We start from the raw sequence: 26,617 nt of genomic DNA on the forward strand, positions 1-26,617 counted from the left end.
AAGTCTCCTTACCAGGCATAAGTATTCTCACTTTACAGATGAAAAACTCAAGTACAGATTAAGGGAGGGAGGCATTTTAGATAATAATACCTTCTCAAAAGCCCAAGAGCAACTCAGTAGGTAAACATTCAGAACAGATTTAGGGAGAGAGGTAAACAGGAACTCTATGTTCTAAATTCAGGTTCATTTAACACTGACTTGGCACTGATAACATACTAGTCCCTGAGCTGGATGCCTCTGTATTCATTAACTGGTTCAAAGTACAGTTTTCAGAGCAGTGTATAGCCCTAAGAGTAGCAAGATAATCTAGTGAGTGTAAAACGAATGACCATAGCCTCTATTTTAAAATTATTTATAAGCTACAGTATTATTGTTTAGTAGTTCAGTCGTGTCCAACTCTCTGTGACCCCATGGACTGCAGCACGTCAGGCTCCCCCATCCTTCACCATCTCCCAGAGCTTGCTCAAGCTACTGTATACATAAGACATTAAACTTGCTTACAGCGATGGATAATACTTCATATAATTTGTAAACAATTATATACTCAGAGTGTGTGCTCATCTTTTTTTAACAGTGGAGGCACATCAGCAAAACAAGTTAGATCCCTCAAAAGATGACTAATTATATAAATCAATATCCACACAATGGAACACTGGGATCTAAAGATAGAAAAGAATGAGGAAGTTTTCCATACACTAACATGGAAAGACACTGTTAGTATAAAAAGCAAGGTACATAATACATATAATATGCTATTTTTTGTGAAAGGGGGGAAATAAAATATACATTCCTACTTGCTTGCATTTGCATGAAGAAACACTGAAGGAAAATATAAGAAACAAAAGCATTTACCCAAGGTGTGGGGGTGGGGAGGGGGGTGAAATAAAACAAGGGTACATGAGGAAAGGGGTAGGAATGGTCTTCTCAACGTATATCCTGTTATACTGTTTTACTAACTGTGCCCTATGAATGCAATTATATATTAAAAGCAAAAGATAAAAACTTGGGAAATTCCCTGGCAGTCTAGGTTGGGACTTTGTCTTCCAAAGAAGGGGGTACAAGTTCGATCCCTGGTAGAGGAGCTAAGACCCCACATGCCTTGCAGGTAAAAAACCAAAACATAAAAAACAGAAATATTCTAACATATTCAATAAAGACTTTGAAAATGGTCCATATAAGAAAAATTTTTTAATAAAAACTTCAATGTAAAAAGATGGTTAAAGTTTTATGTCATATGAACTTTGTCTCAATTAAAAAAATAAAATTGCAAAAAAAGAAAGGAAAAAAAAACATTGTAGACCACTAACTTACCAAAAGTTACCGAAGTTTAGAAATATTTGATAAAAGTAGCTGTGTGTAGAGAGTACAAAAGAACGAAAACTGAACAATTTTGTCGGCATTCAAAGATCTGAGATTTTACACTGTTTTCCCATTTTCTTGATTCCTTGGCTTACCCTTCTGGGTTTAGACCACTTTTTATACATATCAGATCAATTATTTGCTTAATTAATTCCTACTTTGGATTGTATATAAACAAGTAAACTAGAGTTGGAGGGAAATTAATCATCGATTTAAGTCCACACAGTTACCCTAATGTGGCAGGCGACAGCTACAAAGCGTTAGCACTTCGACCACCTCAGCTATCACCCATCCACACGCGGCACACAGAGGCCTTCGTGGAGCAGGCAGGGCGGCCTCCAACACAGTGCACACCTTCCCAAAAGTCTTCAGATCCGAAGTTTACTACAACATGCTAGTCTCCTTATCTCACAGTTGGGGAAACACAGAGGCCCAGCAATCTGCTCAAAGCCAACTGCTACTGCTGCTAAGTCGCTTCAGTCATGTCGTGACTCTGTGCCACCCCATAGACGGCAGCCCACCAGGCTCCCCTGTTCCTGGGATTCTCCAGGCAAGAACACTAGAGTGGGGTGCCATTGCCTTCTCCGCAAAGCCAACTAGCTGGTGAATTAGTGTAGAATTCCTCTGAGAAAATCAAAGTATAAAGACATGTAGTGTTAGCAGTAATTATGATAACAAAAAGCAATGTTAATTGAGCTCTTACAATATTCCAGACACAATACTAGAAACTCCATAGGCATTATTTCATTTAAACCTCATGGGCTTCCCCACTGGCTCAGCAGATAAAGAATCCAGCTGCAATGCAGGAGATGCAGGTTCAATCCCTGCGTTGGGAAGATCCCCTGGAGAAGGAAATGGCAACCTGCTCCATTATTCTTTCCTGAAAAATCTCATGGACAGAGGAGCCTAGCAGGCTATGGTCCAAAGGATCGCAAAGAGGAAGACATAACTGAGCGCACGCACGCACACACACGTGCACACGTACACACACGATGAAACCTCATAAAAATCTTGAGAGATTACCGAAGACATGTTTTATGTAGGCTCTGAACTTAGGGCTTTATAAACATATCACAAAAACAGATTACAAAGAGGGGCTGTGAGAATTATTTCCATTTTAATAAGGAAGAAACTGAAGATCAGGGAAGTTAGATAATTTTCTCAAGGTCACATGTTTGTAAGAATAAAGATTTGAATCCAGGTCTCTGCAGAAGCCCAGGCTAATTTAAACTGACTCCCAAGTAAAGGACAGTGAATCAAGTAACCACTGACTTCTACCCTAAATCAACATTTCTCTCTCTTTTTTTTTTCTCTAACCTACCACACCCAAGGCACATGAAACCTTCCTAGCAAACTGGGGTTAAGGAGATAAGACATATATACTCACTGTATTTACTGTAAGGTGTTCACTAAGGGAGTTAGATTTGGAACGAAGAGCTGACTCCCTGAAAGCAAATAAGACATATCCTGAGATAAAAACAAAATCTATAATCACAAGTCCAGATTATACTGGATAAACACTGTTTTTTAAGACGTTTGATAATTTAACAGCTGTAAAATAGAATTTCAACTGTTCTGTACTTTGCATAATTTCTGAAAGCTACTGAAGATAAACAATTTTCCATTCAAACAGAAAAATTTACATTTAATCCTTAGAGATAAGTGTTTATGGCTTTTGCCCAATTTTTCTCCAAAGTTTAGCAGGTATTCTTTTATATCTGAATTAGTGTTTTTATAGACTATGAACATTAATCCTTTGTTAGAAAGTCTGAAGCAATTATGTTTCCCATTTCCTTTATCCCATTTCTCCCCCAATTATTTAAAATTATTTCAGTTTTTAACTAGTACATTGGTCCAGAAGTTCATTCAGGTTCTTCTATACGATGCAATGGACAAACCTGAACAAACTTTCTGGCCAACTTAATATATCCCTATTTCTGAACTACCCTAAGAATCCTATTTATGGACAATAAAAGAGCTTGATACAACTGCAGTGTCTTACCCTGATCTGAAAGGCACCGATGTGGATGGCGACACAACAGGATCAGCAGAGATGCTGTCAGCAGGAGGGATGGGAGAAGGGGCTGCAGAATCCCGGGAACTAACGCTGTGCCCATCAGAGCCAGAATCTCGAGCGAATTTGACCTAGGGAAAGATCAACCACGGGTCGAATAGGCCAACAGACCACAAAAACAGCCCCCTTCCCCCTCCATTCTCCTTCCATCTTACTTATTCTTCATCATACAAAGTCATTACCTGCTCATGGTAGGCAAAAGAGAAAATGGAGACAAGCCAAAAGAAAAAAAAAAAAAAGATAATTACTGGCAATTCAACTATTAAGCAGTAATAGTTAGGATTTCAGATGTACTATTTCACATTTATATTATGTGTGTGTGTTTTACAAAAATGGGGCCATACTGCTTTATTCACTCACTGATTAACATATTAATATTTCCATGTTAACTAAATTATTAATCGACAACATCCTTTTTAACTTCTAACTTCAAAGGTCATACCCTTAACTGCTATCAACTTCAGGAAAAAGTCTCCAAAGGATTTTGGGGACAGAAGTCATAAATATCTATGTTATCACAAAATATATTTCATCATTTCCTACTTGGTGGACATTCAGTTTATTTCTAATTTCTTCCATACAAACAATACTTCTATGAATAGTTTTATCTCTGTATCTTTGCACATAATCTTTCCCAAAATACAAATTCCCAGAAGTTAAATTGCTGGATAAAAGTTATACTTACTTTTAAAACTTTTGATATATACCATTAAATTTCACACCATAAAGGCTGAACTACTTTATACTCCATATTTGTACTCAGTTGCTCAGTCATGTCTGACTCTTTGGACTGTAGCTTGCCAGACTCCTCTATCCATGGAATTTTCCAGGCAAGAATACTGGAGCAGGTTGCTATTTCCAACTCCAGGGGATCTTCCCGACCCCCAGGGATCAAACCCAAGCTTCCTGCCCCTCCTACATTGGCAGGTGGATTCTTTACCACCGCACCACCCGGGAAGCCCTTATACCCCAAAAGTGGTATATAAATCCTTCTCAAAGCCCTTGTCACACTGGGTATTACCATTCTGTATCACCCTTGTCAGTTTTTTTTTTTTCCCACCATATTTCATGGCTTGCAGGATCTCAGTTCTCCAATCAAGAGGCTGAACCCAGGCCACGGCAGTGAGAGCCCAGAATCCTAACCACTAGGCCACCAGGGAACTCCCCCAGCCTTGTCAGTTTAGTAAACAATTTGTAATTCTTTGATTATTGGTAAAATAGGGTATTTCTTTCTTATGTTTACAAAAAGTCTTTATGGATTCAAATTAATTTGTTATCTATCACAGCCATGATGTCCTCAAAGGAAATGGAGAAAGAATATAAAAGCTGTGAAAAAGGCATGTCAATCAAAGAGGGCTGTCAATCAAAGAGGGCTGAAATGTCAATCAAAGAGGGCTGAAATGTCAATCAAAGAGGGCTGAAATGCCCACCCGAGATAAGGGTGGGAAGAGTCACTGAGAAACGATGCATACCCTTTGTCGCAGCAGGAGTAACAGCCACAATGAAGATGGCCATACTATCTACTTGCATTGTATTTCGTAGTTTACAGTCCCAAACACTATCACATTTGGACCTAATAATCACAGTGTAAAGCCAACAGAGTCTTTTTGGGGGTGAGGGGACAAGGGATTAGAGGGGGAACATTAATGAACCTCAGTTGCTATAAACTTCATTTGGGCTTCCCTGATATCTCAGACAGTAAAGAATCTGCCTACAGTGCAAGAGACCCGGGTGTGATCCCTGGGTTGGGAAGATCCCCTGGAAAAGAGAATGGTTACCCACTCCAGTATTCTTGCCTGGAGAATTCCATGCTCAGAGGAGCCTGGCAGGCTACAGTCCATGGGGTAGCAGAGAGTTGGGACACGACTGAGTGACTAACATAGAGATTATTTGTAATAAAACCTTTAAATAGTACAAAAGGGTAGAATGTAACAAAGTACAAGTTTCTAAACTCCATTCCCATTCTCCAGAGGAAAAATCACTACATTTCTTTAAATGCCTCCAGAAATTTCATATGAATATATGGGCGTATGTATATGTTTATTTGTGTATATATAAATATACACACAAAATCATACTACCCATGCTGTTCTGCAACTTGTTTCTTTCACTTAAAAACAGATTTTTGATATTCTTTAAGAAATACACAGACGTCCACCCCCTGAAAAACCATAATTCAATCAGTCTCATAATGACACACACTTAAGCTGTTGCCAGTTCTCCATTATCACAAACAACGTGGCAAAAAGCCACGCATCTGTCTCTAGCTGTCCATCTACACACAGGTATACATGCACACTTCTGAAAACATATTGACAGGGTAAATTTGTAGCCACGGAATTACCAAATCAAAAACTATGAACCCTGGGTAAGAATCACTATTTTACAGAAAAAATAAAGAGAGAAGTGACTATAGATACAGAGCCAAGAAGGACATAAACTTTGGCCTTTAGGGAATACGTGTATACCCGTGGCGGATTCATGTTGATGTATGGCAAAACCAATACAATATTGTAAAGTAATTAACCTCCAATTAAAATAAATAAATTTATATTAAAAATAAATAAATAAATAAATAAAAATAGATTCTAAAGCTGTTGTTCTTTCCAACTATACCATTTCTACTTAAAAGAAAAAAAGACAGAGAGAGAGAGAGATCTTTAGAATTTTTTCCGACACAATTATTTATTCATTTTACGTAACTAGCAAAGAGGACTCATCAAACACAACACAGCACCATTTCACTCACCCGCCTAATCTCCACCTCGAACACCAGGATCGAGTCTGTTGAGGGAGTCCATCCTATTACCCCTTCAGAGCCAGCAGCGCAGGCTGGGGGGATGATAAGCAACCGCTTCCCTCCTTTCCTCATGCCCACCATTCCATCCTCCCAGCTCTTTAGGAATCAGAGAAGAGGAAAAGCTCATCAGATACAAACCTTCTCATAAGACAAAACACAGCAGAGGATCATCAGTTTATGCTCCCCACTCCCACACACCAGTTACAAGAACATTTAGAATACTTCTTCTCAGCTGACTTGTCAAAGCCAGCACATCCAGGGCTAAATGAAATATCTTAGATGATGAGAGAAATTGGGAGGAACAGAACGGCATTAAAAGAGAAATAAAAGCTATCATTTATTAAACACACTTTTTTCTAAGTACTTTGGTAAGTGCTTTACTTCCACTATCTTGTTTAATTCCTAAAATAACTTCATAAGGTTAGTAGCAATAGCCCCATTTTACAGAGGAGAAAACTGAGGCTTAAGGAGGTAAGGTAACTAGCCCAAGATCAGTTAGTACATTGTTAAGCCAAGATTCAACACTAGCTTTAAGTCTAGCTTTAAGTGTCATGCCCCAACTACTATGATCTCCAGGGAAAAGTTTCCAAAGGATTCTGGGAAAAGGAGTCATTAACAAAGCTATGGAGAAAAACACTCTGCCACACGGATGAATGAGTGCTTAACAATGCATCAATATGTCCTGACACAATGATACCTCACATGTGTAAAATATTCTTTTTTAAAAAAAAATTCTAAAAAAAAGAAAAACAAAAAGAACTTCTCATTTTATATTGGAGTATAGCTGATTAACAATGTTGTGAGGGACTTCTCTGGTGATCCAGTGGCTAAGACTCCACGTTCCCAACGCATGGGGCCCAGATTCAATCCCTCATCAGGGAACTAGATCCTGCATGTTGCAATTAAGATCTGGCACAGCCACATTAATTTTTTTTTTTAAAGAAAAATAAACCAAAAACAGTGTTGTGATAGATTCGGGTGGACAGCAAAGGGACTCAGCCATACATATACATGTACCCATTCTCCTCATACTCCCTCCCATCCAGGCTGCCAGGTAACACTGAGCAGAGTTCTGATGCTGAGCAGGGCCCTGTGGGGCTCCTGGGAACGGAAGCCTTTTTGTCTCCCATTCCTTGTAGGCAAGACTCCAGCCTGCATGACCTTCTCTGAGTTCTCCGGACTTGACTTGACGGAGCAACTGAACTGACTGAAACAAAGGAGAAGCAGCAAGGAAACCACCTGAGGCAAAGTTAAAGGGCCCAGGGAGGCTCATCAAGATTGGGAGACGAGACCCAAGACCCTGCACACACCCTCATCAGGTCAGCAACCCCACCCTTTAGAAACAGTGCAGAAGAAGGAATGAAGATGGTTGAGGGAATGAAGATTGTTACTGCTCTGATCTTTATCCTGTACCCTGACATATAACCTCTCCCTACTCACCAGGGAGGGGGGCACAGGTTCTTGAAGGGCTAGCCTACTGTATCCCCCCTTTGCCTGGCAAAGTAACAAAGCCACTCTTTTCTTCTACTCTGTAACTCTGTCTCCATACTTCTGTTTGGCACTAGTGCACAGACAGCCAAAATCCTGGCAAGAGTTCCCTGTGCTATATAGGACTTTGCTGGTTATCCATTTTAAACAGGAGAGTGTGCGTGTTGATCCCAAATTCCCTGTCTCTTTCCCTCCCATTCATCCCCTCTGGCAACTATAAGTTTGTTCTCTAAGTCTGTGAGTCTGTTTCTGTTTTGTAAAATGAGCTTTACTTTATAAAATACATCCACAGTTGCTAGAGAAGAAATTCACGATGTGAACCCGAGTCCTTGGACTCCAATCCCAGCGTCTCTCCTGCTATGTCGCAGCTGCTTCCCAGCATGATTCGAAGCATCCCAGACAGATTAGAATCACTCATTAATGATACACTTCTAGAAGAAACAATTTAATCTCTTTCCCAAGGAGGCAATAGGAAGAATTTAATTGTTCCCTCAGAACCACAGAATGAAAAATGAAAGGCAGGGACCACAAAAAAGAAATGTACGCTTCTCCAATATATTGTCTCACAGGGCAAAGTCTCTCAAATCCAGATAACATAGCACATTTTTCTGTATTTTATAATCAAGCCTTTCCAGATTCTTAGAAAATAAACCCAGCTTAGAGATTTCATAAAATTCAGTCTAAATTAAGCACACTGCAACTGATAAACTCTTACAAGAACACAGTTAAGCCTTTACCTTGATGACTTTTCCTGACCCCAATTTCAGGCGAAGAAGCTTATCTTTGTTAGCAGTGGAATCAAAAACCTGAAAGTTAATCAAAATAAATGTCAGCCAACTTCACAAATAATAATAATCATTATGATGTTCAACTTAACACAGAACAGCACAGTACTTCTGAAATAGGTAATGTCTAATATACTGGAAAAATACTTCTGACCTGAAAAAAAGGGACCACATCATGGCTAAAAGTGTTATCACACTGAGTATCTCCAAAGCAAGGATTTTCCACATTTAGAAAAAAATAAACTTCTACCACCACATATTTAAAATTATCTTAATCTATAAAGAATTTTCAAATAAATTATCTCATTTGATTCGAACAACCATCTGACCAAGGAAGTAGATAGAGCCCTAACTAAGCTCAATTCACAGGGGAAAAAAATCTAAGAGCTTAAATGATTCGACAAAGTCAAGTTAGGATAAAACTGGGACTTGAATCCACATTTTTGGACTCATGATCTAAAGCTCCTTTTATCAAATCATACTACTTTTGAGGGCTTAATAATATAAGCCCAATCTATTCACACTAGTATAAGAAAAACAGAGAAACAACTGTGAAGAAAGTCTAAGAAGTTTAAGGCCTAATCCCATAAGAATCTATTCAAATTTAAAATTGGTATAGGAGGACAAGATGTACACATGAACAATTACCAAAAATAACACTGGTGCAAACTAGTTTCCACTTGCTCTAAGGAAGAGACACGGTGGCACCAAGCAGATTTTACACACTAGCATTTCATGGTTATGTCTCAGAAGCGGCTGCTGCTGCTGCTGCTGCTGCTAAGTCGCTTCAGGTGTGTCCGACTCTGTGCGACCCCATACACGGCAGCCCACTAGGCTCCCCAGTCCCTGGGATTCTCCAGGCAAGAACACTGGAGTGGGTTGCCATTTCCTTCTCCAGTGCATAAAAGTGAAAAGTGAAAGTGAAGTCGCTCAGTCGTGTCCGACTCTAGCGACCCCATGGACTGCAGCCTACCAGGCTCCTCCGTCCATGGGATTTTCTAGGCAAAAGTACTGGAGTGGGGTGCCATTGCCTTCCCCACAGAAGCGGCTATAGAGGTCAAACCAAGGCTCCTGAAAGATTTCTATTTGCTAATAGCAGCAATTCACAGTAATATACTGTACATTTGAATAGCTCTCACGCTATTTAAATTACAAAAGAACTTGCAGGGTACTTTTTCTTACCTGGCCCAGAACGTGATTCTGAAAGAGCCAGCTGGTGTAGGCCACTTCTAAAGAATCTCCAACTTCTACAGCAGGGCCTTCCACTACCATCAGGTCCTGTGACAACACTGAATCCAGGGAAGAGGTGCTGTTGCACTTGGCAATGCAAACCTGTGAGGTGAAATCGAAGCAGCATGAACCTAGTTTAAGCTCAGTTAAGGACTCACTCAGTTACTACTAATTGCTCTTTTCCAAACAGTGGCGTCCACTTACGAAACAAATTACATGTTTAGAAGCAAACCATCCAAAAGTCAGTAATCTTGCCAGCAATCAAAGTGCTTAAGAGTATGGCTTTGGAGTCTGACTGTCTGAGTACAGATCTGGGCACTGCCACTTATTAACGTGTGACCTCAGCCAAATAACATAACTCCTATGAACCTTATTTCAGACTTTTGTTTTGTAAGATGGAGATAAAGGCTTTGCATATTTCCTAGGGTTAGCTATGAAGACTGAACTAATAATACAAGGAGAGTACTTGGCACAATGCCTGGCAAATAACAGTAAGTACACAATAAACATTTGTTATCATTACTATACTAGTTTACTGCTTCAGTGTTTGGGAGCCTATGAAAGATAGGGGAGCATCTAAAAAAAAGTCAAAAGGCTATTTAAATAAATAAAGGCCCTTTACAAAACCATGATGTATTCCTAGAATTCATCTCTACCACCTACAGATGTACCCATATTATGTTAGCTCAGACACTAGATAAAGAAGTCAAACATTATCTTAATGAATAATTTTTCTATAGTCAATGTTTGAACATATATACCTTAGAAACTTGCTACTCATTTTCTTTAAAAAAAAAGTTTCATTATTGCAATCAAATGCTAGCTAAAACAATGAGAAGTCATTTTTTATCAAGCAAGTAAGAGTAAGAAGGAAAAAAATACTATAATAATTCTAAATGTTGGCTAAGGGGCTTCCGTGATGGTCCAGTAGCTAAGGATCCGCCATGCAGTGCAGAGGACACTGGTTGGATCCCTGGTCCAGGAAGATCCCACATGCCCAGGGGCACCTGAGCCTGTGTGCCACAACTACTGAGCCCAGGCTGTGGAGCCTGTGAGTTGCAAATACGGAGCCTTCGCACCACAACTACTGAAGCCTGAGCGCCCTGGAACCTGTGCTCCACAGCCAGAGAGCAGCCCCTTCTTACTGCAACTGGACAAAGTCCAAGCACAGGAAGGAAGACTCAGCACAGTCAAAAATAAATAAATGTGGCAAAGGTATAGTGAGAACTGATATGGATGTAAAACAGTACAATTTATACAGAATCTAAACATACATGAACTGTTTGATTACATCTTTCACTTCTTCTAGTCTGAGGAAATAATCAGAGACCAATGCAAGAGACATGGGTTCAGTCCCTGGGTTGGGAACATTCCCTGGAGTAGGAAGTGGCAACACACTCCAGTATTCTTTCCTGGAAAATTCCACAGACAGGGGAGCCTGATGGGCTACAGTCCACAGGGTCGCAAAGAGTCAGACATGACTGAGCTACTGAATACACATGCATGCTGAAAGGACTATAACTATTTATGCACCTCATGCACAGGAAAAAAAAGAAATGTCACATGTCAACAGTGATTACCTTGGGTAGTAAGATTATGAATGCTTTCAAATGCTTTTCTAAATTTTCTATAATGACAATGAAACAACTTTTAAAAAATTCTTTTAAAATAGTATCTTAAAAAAGATAGTTGTATTTATTCCTTAAGATAATTTATGAGAGGTGTTTAAAGATATGTTTATATTTAGCCTTTTGTTTCTCCTTTCAAGCAATAAGTATTCTTATTATTTCCCTAAAATACAATAAGTTCAAGGGATGAATTTAGGGGTTTTTTTTTTTAATGCTTGTAACTAAAAATATAGCAAATTATGAGTTTTCCATATATTTTCTTAAAATCAGGGAAATCCAGACTAGTGTTTGGCTCTTCACAGAAAGAATAAAATAGTCTTACCTGTTTATTGAACTCCACGGCAGCCTTTTCTGACTCAAACATGATGGACCAGTTTTGTCTCTGGTCATCATAAAAGGTGCTATAGTTATTGGGCCGAACCTGGAGAAAGGAAAAATGTTGAGATAACTCAACAGCAGGCAGCACAGTGGATAAATGTGACGCCTAAGCTCACGTAGAAGGGCCTTGCCTCAGGTGGATCCAAGGAGAGTTATCAGGGAACTTTCTTATTCCCTCCCATCCTCCACCAATCACCCCTTAGTCCACATTCCCAGAAGGCAGTCAAGAGACCTTTCCGAGAGGTTCTGTTAAGATATTCACTTTGGGGAATTCCCTGACAAGCACAGCCAAAAAAAAAAAGATACCCACTTTTCCCACCAGGTATGCACAGACCCATCTGTCCTATAAACCAGTCCCAAAGGAGCTACTGATTCCAATAGGGAAAGCCTTACCATCAGCTCAAAGTTCAGATGAATCCTGGCAACAGTTACTGGCTGTTGTTGGCTGATATAAAGAAGAATACTATACTGTACTCAAGCAAAGACGGGCAGAAAAAAGAGAAGTTAAAGAACAATACAAAGATGTCAGGGGTCATGCTTCATGCAGGTATAAAACTCAAACCTCAGTTAACCCATTAAAGTTTAGAGTTTATCTTCTCACCGTCTACTTTAATCTCTTCTCATTTGGACCCTACTCTTTTAACTGTAATTAGCAATGTCTTTATTTTGTTGGTGTTTTTATTTGAATGAGGGGTGACTAAAGAGATAGGCAAATGGCCCACAGGTACATAAAAAAGATGTTCAACACCATTAGGCATTAAGGAAATACAAATCAAAACCACAATAAGGTACCAGTTCACACCTATTAGAATGGCTATTGTAGAAAAAGGAAAAAAATGAAGTGTTAGCAGGGTAGTGGAGAAACTGAAACCCTCATATATTGCTTATGGGAACGTAAAATGGTATATGCTGTAGAGAGAGTTCAGCAGTTCCTCGAAAAGCTAAACAAGGAATTACCATTCAGTTCAGTTCAGTTCAGTCACTCAGTTGTGTCTGACTCTTTGCGACCCCATGAACCGCAGCACGCCAGGCCTCCCTGTCCATCACCAACTCCCAGAATCTACCCAAACCCATGTCCATTGAGTCGGTGATGCCATCCATCTCATCCTCTGTGGTCCCCTTCTCCTCCTGCCCTCAGTCTTTCACAGCATCAGGGTCTTTTCAAATGAGTCAGCTCTTCGCATCAGGTGGCCAAAGGACTGGAGTTTCAGCTTCAACATCAGTCCTTCCAATGAACACCCAGGACTGATCTCCTTTAGGATGGACTGGTTGGATCTCCTTGCAGTCCAAGGGACTCTCAAGAGTCTTCTCCAACACCACAGTTCAAAAGCATCAATTCTTCGGCACACAGCTTTCTTTATAGTCCAACTCCCACATCCATGCATGACTACTGGAAAAACCACAGCTTTCACTAGATGGAACTTTGTTGACAAAGTAATGTCTCTGCTTTTTAATATGTTGTCTAGGTTGGTCATAACTTTCCTTCCAAGGACTAAGTGTCTTTTAATTTCATGGCCATATGACACAGCAATTTCCCTCCTAGTATACATGCAAAAGAACTGAAAAGAGGGACTCAAACATACACTTGTACATCAATGTTCACTGCACTGTTATTCACAATAGTCAAAAGGTGGAAACAACTAAGTGTCTAGCAGATAATGAACGGATAAATATTAAAAATGTGTTTTATATATATATATAATAAGATATTATTCAGCCATAAAAATAACCAATTTCTGATACATGCTACAACATGGATGAATCTTTAAAACATTTTGCTAAGTGAAATAAGCCAGACAAATATTTTATCATTCCACTTATATGAAATACCTAGAGTAGGCAAATTCATGATAGTGTGGGACAGGGAAGCCTGGCATGCTGCAGTCCATGGGGTCACAAAGAGTCAGATATGACTTAGTGACTGAACAACAACAGAAAGTAGATTAGGGGTTACCAGGGAATAACAGAAAGGGGATGGGGAGTTATTGCTTAAAGGTTAGTTATTGCTTAAAGATTTTGTTTGGGGTGATGAAAAAAGTGGAAAGAGTGATGATGGTTGCTCAATTCTGTGAAAGCAATTTATGCAACTGAATTATATACTTAAAAATGATTAAAATGGCAAATTTTATGTCTCATACATATTTACAACACACACACACAGAAATTAAAATTCAACTCTAGAAGGGAGGGAGGGACTGACTACAGAAGCTCATATACAATCTTGTACTAGAAAAGACTTCCCTTATACTATGTGAGGCAGATACAGCAGGGACTGATCACCTCATGCCAATCAAATTATAGACTGAGCTGCTCAGTGAAGGATCACAGGTTATGAAGAGCTGGCTCACTTCTGGGCTGTCCCTATTCCTGAGCACTATCTATGAAGGCTTTTCATTGAGAGCTTGGATGGCCTCTGATTCTTTGGTCCTGAAGTTTTCTGCCCATCAGAGATTCTGAGCTGAGATTCTTTAGTCTCTTCCCCATGAAGTTCAAAATCTAGCAAATGTTTTGAGAGGAAAGTTGTTGCTTTCCAGCCCTAAGTTGGATTTTATCTCCTATGAACCAAAGGCAATCTTTCCTTCTGCTTTTCTGGTATAGTCCACGGACTTCCACACCACACCCCAATTCATCAAATGTCCCTTGGGGAAAAACCAATCTTGTGTTTGGAGCGTCTACAGTTTTCGCCAGTGTCTTTTCCCCAGCAGTCTCTGCTTGGGACACACTTGATGCTTAGTCTACTCCTAAGTATCAGCAAAGGTCTCAAGGCAAGGAAACACTCAGCTTATTGGCTCTTTCCTCTCAGAATTTTAATTCATCTACTCCTCATCATTTCCATAGCTCCCTAATGAATTTTAAAATACAATTTTTTCACTTTGTCTTTTTATACTGTTGCCTGCTACAACATAAGACATTCTATCTGGAAGTGAAGGGTGGTAAGGTCCCAATGTGCCTGTGCTAAGTCACTTTAGTCATGTCCAACTCTGTGCGACCCTATGGACTGGGTAGCCCATCAGGCTCCTCTGTCCATGGTATTCTCTAGGCAAGGATACTGGAGTGAGTTGCCATGCCCTCCTCCAGGGGATCTTCCCAAGCCAGCGATGGAGCTCACATCTTTTAAGTCTCCTGTATCAGCAGGTAGGTTCTCTACCAGTAGTGTCACCTGGGAAGCTCAAAGTCCCAATACCAGATTTTTAAATCCAAATGGCAATCTCTAATGAAGTAACGAACTTAGATAATAATCAACAATGCCTGGTAACAGGGACTTGTCTGCTGGTCCAGTGGTTAAGACTGTACGCTCCCACTGCAGTCGGGGCAGGTTTGATCCCTGGTCAGGGGGCTAAGATCCCACATGCCTCCCAGTGGGTCCAAAAAGAAAAAAAACAATGGCTGCTAACATGATAAAATGAGAGACAATCAGACATTATATATCTCCCAATGGGAGAATGAGAGATTTAAGGAACACAGTAACAACTGCAATGCATGGACCTTATTAGGTTAAAAGTAACTGTTAAAAAGAAAAAAACAGATAATCAGGGAAATCTGAATACTAACTGGCAGTGTGCATAAGATCAAAGAATTACTGTGGGTTTTGTTTAGGAGTGATAATGGTTATGTTTTTTAGAATCTTTATCTTGTAGAGATATGTACTAAAATATTTCCAGCTAAAACTGTATGCTAGAGATTTATCCAAAATAATCTGAACAGGAGAATAGGAAGACAGGTTGGAGTTGAGATGAAAAAGATTAATAACTGTTAGACTTCAGTAATGGATATGTGGGTGTTTGTTATTCTAGTCCCACTGTTTTTACATGTGTTTTGCAAATTTCCAAAATTAAGCCTTTTGTTTTTCATATACAGGAGTGTTGTTCATTACTTTAGCTACCCTGAACAGGTAATCTTCTCTCTCAGTGTCTCAGAGTTTCTGAGGTATGCAGACTGCATGTTATCTGGACCTCTGAAATGCTATTGTTTCCTATGTGTATTTTAACAATGTTCAAAACCTTTTGGAGAAGAATTTGAAGCTAGATACAATCTACACTGGCCACCTGATGCAAAGAACTGACTCCTTTGAAAAGACCCTGATGCTGGGAAAGACTGAAGGCGGGAGGAGAAGGGGACGACAGACGATGAGATGGCTGGATGGCATCACCGACTCGATGGACATGAGTTAGAGTCAGCTCTAGGAGTTGGTGATGGACAGGGAGGCCTGGTGCACTGCAGTCCATGGGGTCATAAAATGACATGACTGAGCGACTGAACTGAATTGAACTGAACAATCTATACAAGGAAATCAGTCTCTGGGCTTCTAATCACATCTTTTTGACTCAAATCAGTATTTTGCTGTGTGATAAACTGCCCAACTCACCAAACTTTCAAAAAAGATAAACACACACACACACAAGATAAACAGTGGTCATACTCTAAGCATTGCTCATTACCTAACAAAAGAATGTCCCTGGTTACTGAATGACTCTAAGATTCTACAAATTCTTAAGCTAGACTCATATCACAAAGGTCAAACTTAAGGAATTTGAGTGGTTGAATTTGTTTTAATGTACAACAGTAAGCAAAATGTGACTATAAATATCATTATACACCTAACATTAAAAATTCACATTAAGTACAATCATTCTAATCCTCTGACTTGATATATAAGACAAGTCCCCATAAAAACCAGTTCACTGGTATGATTTGGGACACCTGAATATACATGAGACAAGGGGGCATTCTTACCTCTCTGGTTGTGTGATTTCCCAGGACTGCAGCACCAAATTTGCCCTGCTTTACATATTGACCATTTGTGCTACAGAAGTAAGAAAAACAGGTATTAACACTTCCTTCAAACAAGTAGAAACAGCTTTCAGACATTATATATCTCCCAATGGGAGAATGAAAGAGATTTAAGAAACATAGTAACCACCTGTAATGCATGGACTTTATTAGATTAAAAGTAACTGTTAAAAAGAATTCTAGAAGTGGGGAATCTAGGCATTCAGCCTCCAGAAAGGGACAGACAACAGTTTATAATTTAAAGCTCTGACACAACTTCTTTACTCTTTAAACATCTACTATTCAGGATCTTTTAGTGGAGTGGCTTTCTCTGAACTTTTAAAAAGGCTGCTGCTGAGGGTATAAGCACTTCCTAGAGGGAGTACACAAGGTACTGGCTCTTCAAAGTTCTGTGTGCAGAATTGCCCAACTGAAACATTAAAAGCATTACTAATACTTTGTCTATGGCAGGACTGAGTAGCCATTTTGCAACAGAGAGGCCTATTGTGAAAAGACAGGAGCTTATCCCGTGGCCCCAAGCAACTCCAGAAAGTGGTCCTTCTCAGCTACTTACTAACGATAGGCATGGACTGCTGTGGCAACCAACAATGTGGAAGTGCCTGTCGTGGTGGGCGCTGTTTTTGGTGTCCCCTGATTCCCTGATGAAGAGATGAAGGAGAAAACAAAAGTTGTCATTCATTTCTTGCTTGAAACTGATTTTTAACCATTAAAGTAGCTTCAAAATTCTTCTTTAACCTTAGAGTTGATGTTCTAATGCTTTTACAACCTTTGTCCTCATCTGATCCACCAAAGGGCCCCTATGGTTATGGCTGGGGATGAAGAAACTGAGCCTCTAGGCCCCAAGTACCTTACATGATGACAGTAGCAGCCTAGACTAGAACTCAGGATTCTGGCTCCATTTCAAACAAATTTGGGGGCTGGACAAGAAGCACTGTTTAGAAAGCAAGATCACATTCCATTACTTTCTTTTCTCCTTCCAATATTTTGACAGCGATAATTGGTAAAAATGAAGTTGTTTCCCCTTCCTTTACTTTCAGAGTTGAAAATTTTTGATATTGAGATTACATTCATAACTTTACTTTCGCAGTGGTAAAGCAAGACTAACATTTAAAAATAGTACATTTAGAGTAAATCATATATTCACACCCACCACAGGAACGCACTGATGGAATAGTGAGAACACAGGTGTGGACACAGCAACTAAGGACTTATTTTCAAAAGAATCCTCATTTGATTCTTTTTGTTGTTGTTAAAAAACAAGACAACAGGCCCAAAATGGAATCACCAAGCCTAAGCTCCAATCCACTAAACAGAGATTCAACATAATCACCGTTTTGGCTCTTCAAGAAATGGAATCTTAAACCAATTAGGAATGATCTGATCAGTCACCAGATAGATAATGTGTGATAGGTCTCTACTATCTCCTAAAGCGAAGTGTTCATGGGGTCACGAAGAGTCGGACACGACTGAGCGACTGAACTGAACCGAACTGAAAGGAAAGTGACCTTGTAATAAGCAGCCCACTGTTTTGCCTAGCATGATACGAGAATCCCTTCTGCCTTGTTTCTGCTCCTTTCTGCCTGTAAGAGACTTTCATTTCATACAGCTCTTTATAGCCCCTATCTACTAGACTGGACGCTGCTCAACTCTAGAAAGCAAAGGAAAGGTAAGTGAAGTCGCTCAGTCGTGTCCGACTCTTTGCAACCCCATGGACTGTAGCCTACTGTAGATGCTCTGTCCATGGGATTTTTCCAGGCAAGAATACTGGAGTGGGTTGCCACTTCCTTCTCCAAGGGATCTTCCCGACCCAGGGATTGAACCCAGGTCTCCCACATTGCAGGCAGATGCTTTACCATCTGATGCCACTCAATTCATGAACTGCTGAATATAGCCAATAAGATCTTTAAAATTTAGTCAGTTAAATTTTATTAACAGTATTGACATATTTTTTTCTGTTTATATAGAGTACATGTACACTGTAGAAAACCTGGTAAATTCAGAAACACACAAAGAAAATAAAAACAATTTATAATCTCACCACGGAAACATAAACATCAATAGTATGATGTATTTATTCCTAGCCCTGTTTCTATACACATAAACTTGTCAGCTTTTTCAGCTTTTTCAAAAACAACATTAATGATATGCTTTGGCAATTTCCTTTTCTCACTTAATATACACATTTCCTTATACTCTTCAAAAGAATCTCCAAAACAAACATAAAATACCACTAGCAGTATGAACATGTCAGCTTCGCATCCTTGCCAACAAGAGGAGACGAGCTTTCTAAATCTTTACCGATGGGATGGGGGGCATTAGGGAAAGGGGAATGCCATCTCACGGTTGTTTTCATTAGCATTTATTGATTACGGGGAAGCAGAAATTCAACATTTTCTATAGATTTGTATTGGCCATTTATTTTGTTTGATTTTGATGAATTGCCTATTTTAGATTGTTGGCTTATTTTCCTAGTCTGTGGTGTTCTTGTTCTCCTTATTATTCTGTAAAAACCGACAACAGTACTTTCCAGTTTTACGTATGTGATGCTACAGAATATAAAACTTCTCTCTGGAGAAGTAGTAAATGACCAAGAAAAAGAGAAACTCAGGCCGCAGTTAACACTGAGAAAAAAATTACTGTCTCCCAAGGCTCTCATCTCCCTACCTATCTATCATCCTGAAAATGGAAGGCTGTTCATGGATTTGCTAGAGGGATAAGCGAGTCAGATGTCACAATCATGGGATCTTCTCATTGGCTAAGCATTTCTTCCTCTCTGAAATCAGAATTGTACAGATTCTTTAATTCCCTGCTCATAAGGACTGCTTTTAATATGTGATTTGAAGTCTTTTTCTCCTGCAAAGTCTTTCACTTTCCTTTGAAAACATTTTCTCTCTTAAATTTTTAGTTTAAAAATGTCCTCTTACCAGCCTCCTATTTCTCTTAAGGCGTAACCTGTTGTGTGTATTCACACTGTGTTCCTTCTTGTTTAGCCTTCATTTCTGAAATAATTTTTCTGATATCTCTAATTCTTGCCTGAGTCCTGTCACCTACTTCTGGGATTTTAAAATTCTCAATTTATGGTCCCATTTCATGTTTTTATGTTATTTTCTTAATGGTAATAGGTGGCTGCAGTTTTGATCTAGTCGTTAAGAAACATTCTCACAGTATAGAGCTCATGTTGTAGGGACACTATTCTGCTCCTTGCTCTTGCAATAACTTTGCGTGGAGTTTGATACTTTTCTATTGTTTATTTTTATGTGAAATTTGCTTTTCTGAACTTTTAGACAAAGGCATGGTTCAGGGTGGCTTTCCTAACTTCATGGAACTCACTCCTCTGCTGTGAGGATTCAAAACAGCAGGGGGGGCTTCTGCCTGCTTCCTGATTCTGTTCTAGCCCTACTTTAATCTAAATCTTCTCTCCTTTTCCTTTTTTTTAATGTATTTATTTGGCTGTACTGGGTCATAGTTGCTGCACTTGGGATCTTTAGTTGCAGCCTGTGGGATCTAGTTCCCTGACCAGGGATCTAACCTGGGCCCTCGGCAGGACAGCACCAGGTCTTAGCCACTGGACCACCAGGGAAGTCCCTAACCTTCACTTCTAATATCCTTAACCTCCTCAATTTTGATTCCATTCCCAGCAGGTTCTTCTTGGGGTGGGGACCTCTCTGAGAACGTCATCATAGAGGGTGAGTCTCAAAAGTTCATAGAAGCAAGAATGCTCCAGTTCTTCTAGTCCCCATCATCAACCCCTTGTACTCAGCCAATTAAAACAGGCAAAATGCTTTGCAGTTCCAGCTTGACCTGCAGTATTTCTCATGAACACCTGTTGGCTACTTTGGGGTTCTCCCACTCTCAGAGGCAGATATTATTCCATTGCTTCCTGGTTTTCTCCCACACAAATGTTGATACCATGCAAGTTGTGTCCATACCTGCTTATACTTGGGAGGTTCATGAAGATCCTTTTTCAACTGGTTTTATTGTAAGTATTATCCATAAGTTTGTCTATTTTATCTAGTTTCTCTGTTTCCATAGATCTATGAAGAGATTCAAGAGCTATGCTGCAGCCACCTCCTTCTCTACAATAACTTGCTACATAAATATTCCTTGAACAGAGAGCATCTCCTGTATTACTAATTTTTATTTTATTTGTGAATGCCTACATAAGACAATATAGTTAATCTTTCATTTTAAAAACCTCTATAATCCCCTCTTTAAAAGTATAATGAATTCATAGTTGTTGTTTTCTAATTTAAAAAAACCAAGTTACTTCACTGGGTAGGGACTGAGGGTATTTGTTTTTATCCACATCCATTAACTCAATCACCATAAAACTGAGTCACAAGTACACTGCTAATGAAAAGATATGCCAGAGGAAATGTAAAAAGCACAGCCTACTAGAAATCTGGCCAGATTATGGCTTGGAGAATAGGACCCACAATCCACGACAAAGCTGTCAAAAGTGACAGGTAAGACTTAGAGCAGGGGTCTGCAAACACTGTATGTAAACAGCCGAACAGTGACTATTTTGGACTACAGGCCATACAGTGTTTGCTGCAAGGGTTCAACTCTAAATATCCTAACAGCACCCTCAGTGTCAGCACTGTGCCTAGCATATAAAAGATACTCAATACTTCCCTCCTTCATCCAACACAAATTTAATGTAATGTCTCTTACCACTTGTTCTGCTCTGGGCTATTTATTTCTTTTTTAAAAAATATTTTAACGTCAACTTTTGTTTGCTAATTTATTTATTCACTTGTTTGTTTTTGGCCACACTGGGTCTTCATTGCTATCCGTGGGCTTTTTCCAGTTGCAGTGAGCGGGCTCCTCACACCCACCTCGCAGTGGCTTCTCTTGCTGCGGAGCATGGGCTCTAGGCACGCAGGCTTCCGCAGTTGCAGCACACAGGCTCAGCAGCTGCGTGCGGGGGCTTAGTTGCTCTGCTGCATGTGGGATCTTCCCAGACCTGGGATCGAACCCGTGTCCCTCGCACTGGCAAGCGGCCTCATATCCATCACTGGACCAGCAGGGAAGTCCCTGGGCTGTGTCTATCAGTCCCTCACTCCCATTCAGACTCTTACACAAATACGGCAAAGTGCAGAGGAGGGCAGAAAAGTTTCGGAGTAAGTCAGATCAGGGTTCAAATTCCAATTCTCTCACTTACTGCTTGTGACCTTAACTATGCCCCTAAACCCCACTGAGCCTCTAAAATGGTGGCAGTCTCACCTATTTCACAGAATTGTTAAATCAGACAATCCAAGTAAAGCGCCTGAGACCAGACATGTGGCAGGCATTTTAAAAATACTGGACTCTTCTTTTCTCTTTTTATTCAACAAATTTTCATTCATTATTTCTTGTGTTCATCATGATGAAAGGTACAGGTGATACAGCATTGAGCATCATTGTCTAGTTGGGAAAAATTCACTGTCAGCACATATCTAACCCATCCAGGTGAAGGATGTGAAAGGCAGCTCTTCCTTCTTGCCAAAACATTGGACAGTGCCTACTTAGAGCGCCTTGGGCAGAGTTTTGGAGAGTGGTTTCCACGTGGGGCAGAAGGGCTTGCCTGTGACCTTCCTCCATCAGATTCTAAAAATGAGCATACTACCTAGCTGCCAGAATTCAGAATCTGAGAGCTCAGGGCAGTATGTACCTCACTGGTGGTGAGCCTGGCCAAACCGATCAAGGATGGATGACCTGGCATGTCACCTTTGGAAGGCTGTTTATTGTTCCAACTAGCCTGTCAGAGGTCAATCCTAACCTCTTAACTTACCGGTTGGTGCTGTTCCCTGGCCTTTCTTGGGTTGCTTTGGAGCTGTGTACTGGAAGAATTCATTTCCATGGCCAGCAGCTGCTTGATCCAGTCCAAAAAGAGAAGCCAATCTGGTACTGTTGCAGAAAATGAAAATGATGTTTCGTTTGACACATTTCAAACCTGGGATTATTACAAATGCTGCTCATGCTCCACCCTTGAACAAATCCCTCCTCGACTATATATCCCACCACTTGTTATCAGAAGCAACAGCTAAGTATATTTGAAATCAAGACTGTATTTCTGGTCTGAGCAGCACCAAGTGGCCTTGCCCATCCACAGGACTTTGGTCAAGGTGTCTCTTTCTTCTGGACCTCCGTTTCTTCATCTGTAAATTAAGGGGATTAGTCCAGGTGTCCTCTTCAAACTGTACATTCTTACCTTTAGCAAGTCATAGTTTCCTATTTTTTGCTAGTTTATTACTCTGAAGTAAAATTATATTACAGGGAATTCCTGGTGGTACAGTGGTTAGGGCTCTGAGCTTTCAAAAAAAAAAAGAAAGAAAGAAAAAGAATATTGTCACCTTTAAAAAAAAAAAACAACTGTATTATAAGCTTACTCCATCAAACATAATCCCATCTATGATTCCATCCTTCATGGCAGAATCATTCTTTTACCATCCCTTATGATGAATGTTATGTCCCAGCTATTCCACTGAAACTGCTCTTACTAAAGTCACCAACAATCTCTTTGTTAATAAACAGCTTGTCTTTATCTTATTTGGCTTTCATGCTGCCTTTTTACACTGTCAACTAATTTGTTCTTCTTTAAACAAACTCTTCTTTCGACTTCTGTGGGAATATCTGCAAGGGTGGGAAGAGGGGCTGGCCCAAATAAGAGGTCAATAAATGTTAATGGGATCGCTGTCTTATTGTCTTTCCATCTCTCCGGCTCATTTAACTCCTTGGTCTCTTCTACCACTGTCCAACCTTTAAGCATCCATGCTCCAAGATTCATTCTCTCCTTTGGCAATCGAATTTATTTACCTTGATATCAGTGCTACCCAAATGCTGATGATGCTCAAATCAGTATTTCTAGCACAGAATCTCTTCTGAATGCAGACAACACAGAATTCCACAGGGAGCACAAATGCAACACGTCCAAACCAAAACCTGTATCTCCCAGTGTCCACTGCCCCATCAAACCTGTATTCCCTCTTGTGCTTCTTCTCCCTGAATGACATTTTGGGTCAGGGTCCTCAAGACTACCTTTAGGCTCAGTGACTTCCTAGAAGGACTCGCTGGGCTTAACACACAGTTATAGCATAATATATATAATATGATACTCAGGGCTGAGGTCTATTAAAAGGATACACAGCAAAATCAGCAAAGGGAAAAGGTGCACTGGAGCAAAGTCCAGAGGAAACCAGGAACAGACTTCCAAGAGTCCTCTCCCAATGGAGTGATACAGGACATGTTAAATTCCTCCACCAATAAGTTATAATAACGTGTGAGTGTGGTCTGTCAGGAAAGCTCATTAGACATTCAGTGCCCAAGGTTTTTTATTGTGGGCTAGTCACACAGAAGGCACTTCCCTGTGGCTCAGTGATAAAGAATCTGCCTGCTAACACAATAGACAGAGGTTTGATCCCTAGGTTGGGAAGATGCCCTGGAGAAGGAAATGACAACCCATTCCAGTATTCTTATCTGGGAAATTCCAAGGCCAGAGGAGCCTGGTGGGCTACAGTCCATGCGGTTGTAAAGGCTGGACACAACTTAGCGACTAGAGAGCCAACAGTCACATAGAAACCTTCTAAAATGTACCAAGATTCTAGACTCTCAGTGTTGGCAATTATGAATAAAGCTGCTAGAAACATTAAAAAAAAAAAAATCTAGACTCCCAGAAGAAAGACAGTTCAGTTCAGTCGCTCAGTCGACTCTTTGTGACCCCATGATTCACAGCACAGCAGGCCTCCCTGTCCATCACCAACTCCCGGAGGCTACCCAAACCCATGTCCATCAAGTCAGTGATGCCATCCAGCCATCTCATCCTCTGTTGTCCCCTTCTCCTCCTGCCCCCAGTCCTTCCTAGCAGTAGGGTCTTTTCCAATGAGTCAACTCTTCACATGAGGTGGCCAAAGTATTGGAGTTTCAGCTTCAACATAAGTCCTTCCAATAAACACCCAGGACCGATCTCCTTTCGGATGGACTGGTTGGATCTTCTTGCAGTCTAAGGGACTCTCAAGAAGAAGGACAAGGTTCAGTATAAACCATATCATTTGCACAAACAGTTGAGGCACAGTAAGCTGGTCTTATCATTTGTGGAAAGCTTTATATCACTGTGGCGAACTGTCAATCAAGTTCCCAGCTGCCAGCAAAGGGTCAACCTTGTAAGCAGGACATTCTAAGGATAACAGTCTCAGGTTCAAATGCAGGCTAGAGTTACAAATGCAGGCTAGGGTTACACGGTGGAACTTCTAATTTCTCATATAAGGCACAATCTTTCTAATCTCCAGTCTTTGGATATGCTATTCTCTCTGCCTGAAACATTCTTCCCCTGGAAGCTGCTCCCTAATCTCGAAGACTAGGTTAGCTGATCTTCCTACGGGCTCCCAGAGAACTCTGCACTTCATTCATTCAAGAAATACGCACCATACCCTATGTTAAATGCTACATATACACCAGTGAGCAAAACTGGGTTCTGTTTTCAAGTAGCTTATATACTGTAACAACGGAATTAGATACACACTATATAACTGTAACCTATAACATGAGATATATAGCAAGTGGCGGCTATATGGAGTATAACATAGAGATCAATAAAAGTTATTCAGCCGTTTATCATCTAACATGGTAATCGATTATTTATTATGATCACTACTTGACTGTATGGGCTTCCCTGGTGGCTCAGCTGGTAAAGAATCCGCCTGCAATGCGGGAGACTTGGGTTCGATCCCTGGGTTGGGATGATCCCCTGGAGAAGGGAACAGCTACCCACTCCAGTATTTTGGCCTGGAGAATTCCGTGGACTGTATAGTTCATGGGCTCGCAAAGAGTCGGACACGACTGAGCGATTTTCACTTCACTTGACTGGGTTTCCTAGGTGGCTCAGTGGTAACGAATCCTGCATTGCAGGAGAAGGAAATGGCTACCCACTCCAGTATTCTTGCCTGGGAAATCCCATGGACAGATAAGCCTGGTGGGCTACAGTCCTTGGGGTCGCAGAAGAGTCCAACATAACTCAGCAACTAAACAACAAACTTGACTATATTTTCCTTATGGTCTGGTATATAACAGGCTCAATAAGTGAACTCAAAGTCTAATATAGCTCTGAGCTCCACTTCTCCAAAGCCATCTTTAGTTTGCTGCTGCTACTGCTGCTGCTAAGTTGCTTCAGTCGTGTCTGACTCTGTGCAACCCATAGACGGCAGCCCACCAGGCTTCCCGTCCCTGGGATTCTCCAGGCAAGAACACTGGAGTGGGTTGCCATTCCCTTCTCCCATGCATGAAAGTGAAAAGTGAAAGTGAAGTTGCTCAGTCGTGTCCGACTCTAGCGACCCCATGGACTGCAGCCTACCAGGCTCCTTCGTCCATGGGATTTTCCAGGCAAAAGTAGGTAGAGTAAATATTGAAGCTTCCCAACAACTTTTTTTGGCTATTTCCCATGGATAATTTTAACGTATAATACATACTAGATTTTACAAAATAAATTTAATATGATTTTAAACTAATACCTTGTTTTCTCAAGGTAGTGAGTATACTGTGAGTTTCCTGTAAATAGGGCCAGCAATGTCTACTTTAATGGACTAAGAGGTTTCAATGAGATTACAAACAGAGAGAGCAGTGCTGGCCTACTCCACATTAAGATATCAACAAATGCTAATGAAATTTCAAGAAGACCAAGAGATCTCCTTTTACCTAGGGCAATCAGAGCAGGTTTCCTAAAAGAATTTTAAGATTCTAGGAGAGTTGAGCAATGCCTTTAACTTTGTGAAAAATTTGCAAAGCTTAAAACCTTGTTAAGATTAACAGATTATGCACAAATCATGAATGTCCTTGTTAGCTTCAGTACTGAATTTACTGTTCTAATTTTGCAGATTTTTTTTTCAACAGAAAGACAAAAGTATTATAGGTAAACTCTGCTCCATAGATGCCCTAAAGGCCAGCCAGGATGACTGCAAGTCAATCCAAAAGTCAGGTCAACCCCATTACCTTTCAGATTAAAGCTATTTTCTATTAATTTTTAAAATGAACTCTACACAGACCAAAGGCACAGGTTTTTTCTAAATTATTACATTTTCTACTTCTAAAGGAAAGTGATGTCGCTCAGTCG

General features: G+C 40.3%; 1 protein-coding gene across 3 annotated transcripts in view; it reads right to left on the reverse strand.

Moving 5' to 3' along the window:
• The window catches only part of FKBP15 (FKBP prolyl isomerase 15), a 57,044-nt gene that overhangs the window by 25,918 nt on the left and 4,509 nt on the right, over positions 1 to 26,617 (reverse strand). For 2 of the 3 annotated variants that reach the window (XM_027550530.1, XM_027550529.1), the window contains exons 2-11: positions 22,307 to 22,422; positions 17,087 to 17,171; positions 16,477 to 16,546; positions 12,136 to 12,210; positions 11,687 to 11,785; positions 9,689 to 9,838; positions 8,459 to 8,527; positions 6,183 to 6,329; positions 3,362 to 3,504; positions 2,747 to 2,804 (exon numbers count right to left, since the gene is read on the reverse strand). In XM_027550530.1, coding sequence (XP_027406331.1) covers positions 2,747 to 2,804; positions 3,362 to 3,504; positions 6,183 to 6,329; positions 8,459 to 8,527; positions 9,689 to 9,838; positions 11,687 to 11,785; positions 12,136 to 12,210; positions 16,477 to 16,546; positions 17,087 to 17,171; positions 22,307 to 22,422 — 1,012 coding nt within the window. Of the gene's footprint in view, positions 1 to 2,746; positions 2,805 to 3,361; positions 3,505 to 6,182; positions 6,330 to 8,458; positions 8,528 to 9,688; positions 9,839 to 11,686; positions 11,786 to 12,135; positions 12,211 to 16,476; positions 16,547 to 17,086; positions 17,172 to 22,306; positions 22,423 to 26,617 lie in introns of those variants that run through there. The other variant, XM_027550531.1, reaches the window with a different exon arrangement.

Source organism: Bos indicus x Bos taurus, chromosome 8, assembly GCF_003369695.1.
Source record: "Bos indicus x Bos taurus breed Angus x Brahman F1 hybrid chromosome 8, Bos_hybrid_MaternalHap_v2.0, whole genome shotgun sequence".
NCBI lineage: Eukaryota > Metazoa > Chordata > Mammalia > Artiodactyla > Bovidae > Bos > Bos indicus x Bos taurus.